This window comes from Micromys minutus (assembly GCF_963924665.1).
Source record: "Micromys minutus genome assembly, chromosome: 19".
Classification (NCBI taxonomy): Eukaryota; Metazoa; Chordata; class Mammalia; order Rodentia; family Muridae; genus Micromys; species Micromys minutus.
Window position 1 is genome coordinate 42,028,238 of NC_137954.1, and position 2,363 is coordinate 42,030,600.

At 44.1% G+C, this 2,363-nt stretch overlaps 1 protein-coding gene across 1 annotated transcript; it reads right to left on the reverse strand.

Annotated features, from left to right (window-relative positions):
- Positions 1-493: 493 nt before the first annotated feature.
- LOC308433046 (nucleoside diphosphate kinase B-like) lies at positions 494-1,051 on the reverse strand. The gene has a single exon (XM_080932908.1). The coding sequence runs from the start codon at positions 1,007-1,009 to the stop codon at positions 554-556; it is 456 nt and encodes a 151-aa protein (XP_080789034.1). The 5' UTR covers positions 1,010-1,051; the 3' UTR covers positions 494-553.
- Between the last annotated feature and the right edge of the window lie 1,312 nt (positions 1,052-2,363).

Sequence of the window (2,363 nt, forward strand, 5' to 3'; positions counted from 1 at the left end):
CCTCTTCTCCCTTTGATTCCAGACAATGCCATCCTCTGCTACATATGCAGCTGGAGACATAGGTCTCTCTGGTGTGCTCATTGGTTGGTGTTTTAGCCCCAGAAAGTTCTGGAAGGTTTGGTTGGTTAATAATGTTGTTCTTCCCATGGGATTGCAGATCCTTTCAGCTCTTTCAGTCCTTTCTGTAGGTGTTCAGTCCCATGGTTAGCTGCAAGCATCCTCAGCTGTATCTGCATGACACTGGCAGAGCCTCTGAGGAGGCGTCATATCAGGTTCCTGCCAGTAAGCACGTCTCGGCATCAGCAATAGTGCTTGGGTTTGTTGGCTGCATATAGGGTGGATCCCCACGTGAGGCAGTCTCTGAATGATCTTTTCTTCAATCCCTACTTCTCTGTTTTCCCCCTTATTTCCTCCCACAAGTGCTTTGTTCTATATTCTCCCCCCCCCCAGTTCCACAGTCTTTATTGTTTTAGAAAAGATGATCCATCCAGGCAGTGGGATGTGTCCAGGAATCCCATCAGTAGTGCCGAAAAGGACTCTGGTTTCTCCACGTCTACTCGTACGACCAGTCGTGAGCACAAGACTTATAGTCAATCAGTTCTTCCGGCTTAAACCATAGACCGATCTCTTTCTCAGCACTCTTCACTGAATCACTGCCATGAATAATGTTCCTGCCAACTTGAATGCAGAAATCCCCACGAATGGTGCCTGGTTTCAACTCAGCTGGATTCGTCTCCTCCAGCATCACTGGGCCAGTTTTCACCACATTGCGCCCCTCCCAGACCATGGCCTCCACAGACCCTGAGTTCATGTACTTCACTAGCCCTGGGAAGAAAGGACGGTCTTTCAGGTCAATGTAATGCTGTTTCAGGTGTTCTTCAGAAACCCGAAGGAACTTCATGGCCACCAGGCGGAACCCTTTCTGGTCGAATCGCTTGATATCTCCCACCAGGCGGCGCTGCACGCCATCTGGCTTCATGGCAATGAAGGTATGCTCGAGGTTGGCCATGGTCCTAAAGTCGGTGGGTCTGCTGGTGTCCGCGATGAGCGATGGGAGTAGGACTAAGGCATCCACATTCTGGCCTACCTTCTTTTTGAGCTTCATAAGGTCTGTGAATTGTTTCTTGGGGGTATTACAAACTGTTTTGGCTAGTATCCACTTATAAATGAGTTCATACCATGTGTGTTCTTTCGTGACTGGGTTCCCTCACTCAGGATGATAGTTTCTTGTTCCCTCCATTTGCCTAGGAATTTCATAAACTCATTGTTTCCTTTAGCTGAGTGGTACTCCATTGTGTAAATGCAGCACGATTTCTGTATCCATTCCTCTGTTGAAAGACAGCTGGGCTCTTTCCAGCTTAAGGCTATTATAAATAAAACTGCTATGACCATGGTGGAGCATGTGTCTTTGATCTGTGTTGGAGCGTCTTTTGGGTATATTCCCAGGAGTGGCATAGCTGGATCTTCAGGTAGTACTATGTGCAAAATTTGAGGAACTGCCAGACTGATTTCCAGAGTGGTTGTACCAGCTTGCAATCTCACCAATAATAGAGGAGTGTTCCTCTTTCTCCACATCCTCTCCAGCATCTGCTATCACCTGGGTTTCTGATCTTAGCTATTCTGAATGGTGTGAGGAATGATGACTAGGACTGTTGAACATTTTTTAGGTGCCTCTGAGCCATTCAGTATTTCTTGTTGAGAATTCTTTGTTTAGCTCTGTAACCTTATTTTAAAATAGGATTGTTTGATTCTTTGGAGTCTAATTTCTTGAGTTCTTTGTATATATTTATATCACTCCTCTATCAGATGTAGGATTGGTTAAGATCCTTTCCCAATTTGTTGGTTGCTGTTTGTTTTCTTGACAGTGTCCTTTATCTTACAGAAACTGCAACTTCACTAGATCCCATTTGTCAATTCTAGGTCTTAGAGCATAAGCCATTGGTGTTTTGTCCAGGAAAAATTCCCCTGTGCCTATGTGTTCTAAGCTCTTCCCCACTTTGTCCTCTATTAGTTACAATATACCTGGTTTTATGCAGAGGTCTTTAATCTACTTGGACTTGAGGTTTGTTTGTACAAGGAGATAAGAAAGGATCGATATGCATTCTTCTGCATGTTGACTGCCAGTTGAACCAACACCATTTGTTTTAGATGCCGTCTTTTTTCTATTGAATGTTTTTCATTACTTTGTCAAAGATCAACTTACCATAGGTGTGTGGGTTCATTTCTGGGTCTTCAATTCTGTTCTATTGATCTACCTGCCTCTCCATGTACCAATACCATGTTTTGTTTTGTTTTTTTAATCACAATTGATCTGTAATACAGCTTGAGGTCAGTGATGGTGATTCCCCTGGAAGTCCTTTTAT

Bases quoted from the DNA above. Each gene is read 5' to 3' on its own strand.
- LOC308433046 (XM_080932908.1), bottom strand. From the start codon at position 1,009: ATGGCCAACCTCGAGCATACCTTCATTGCCATGAAGCCAGATGGCGTG.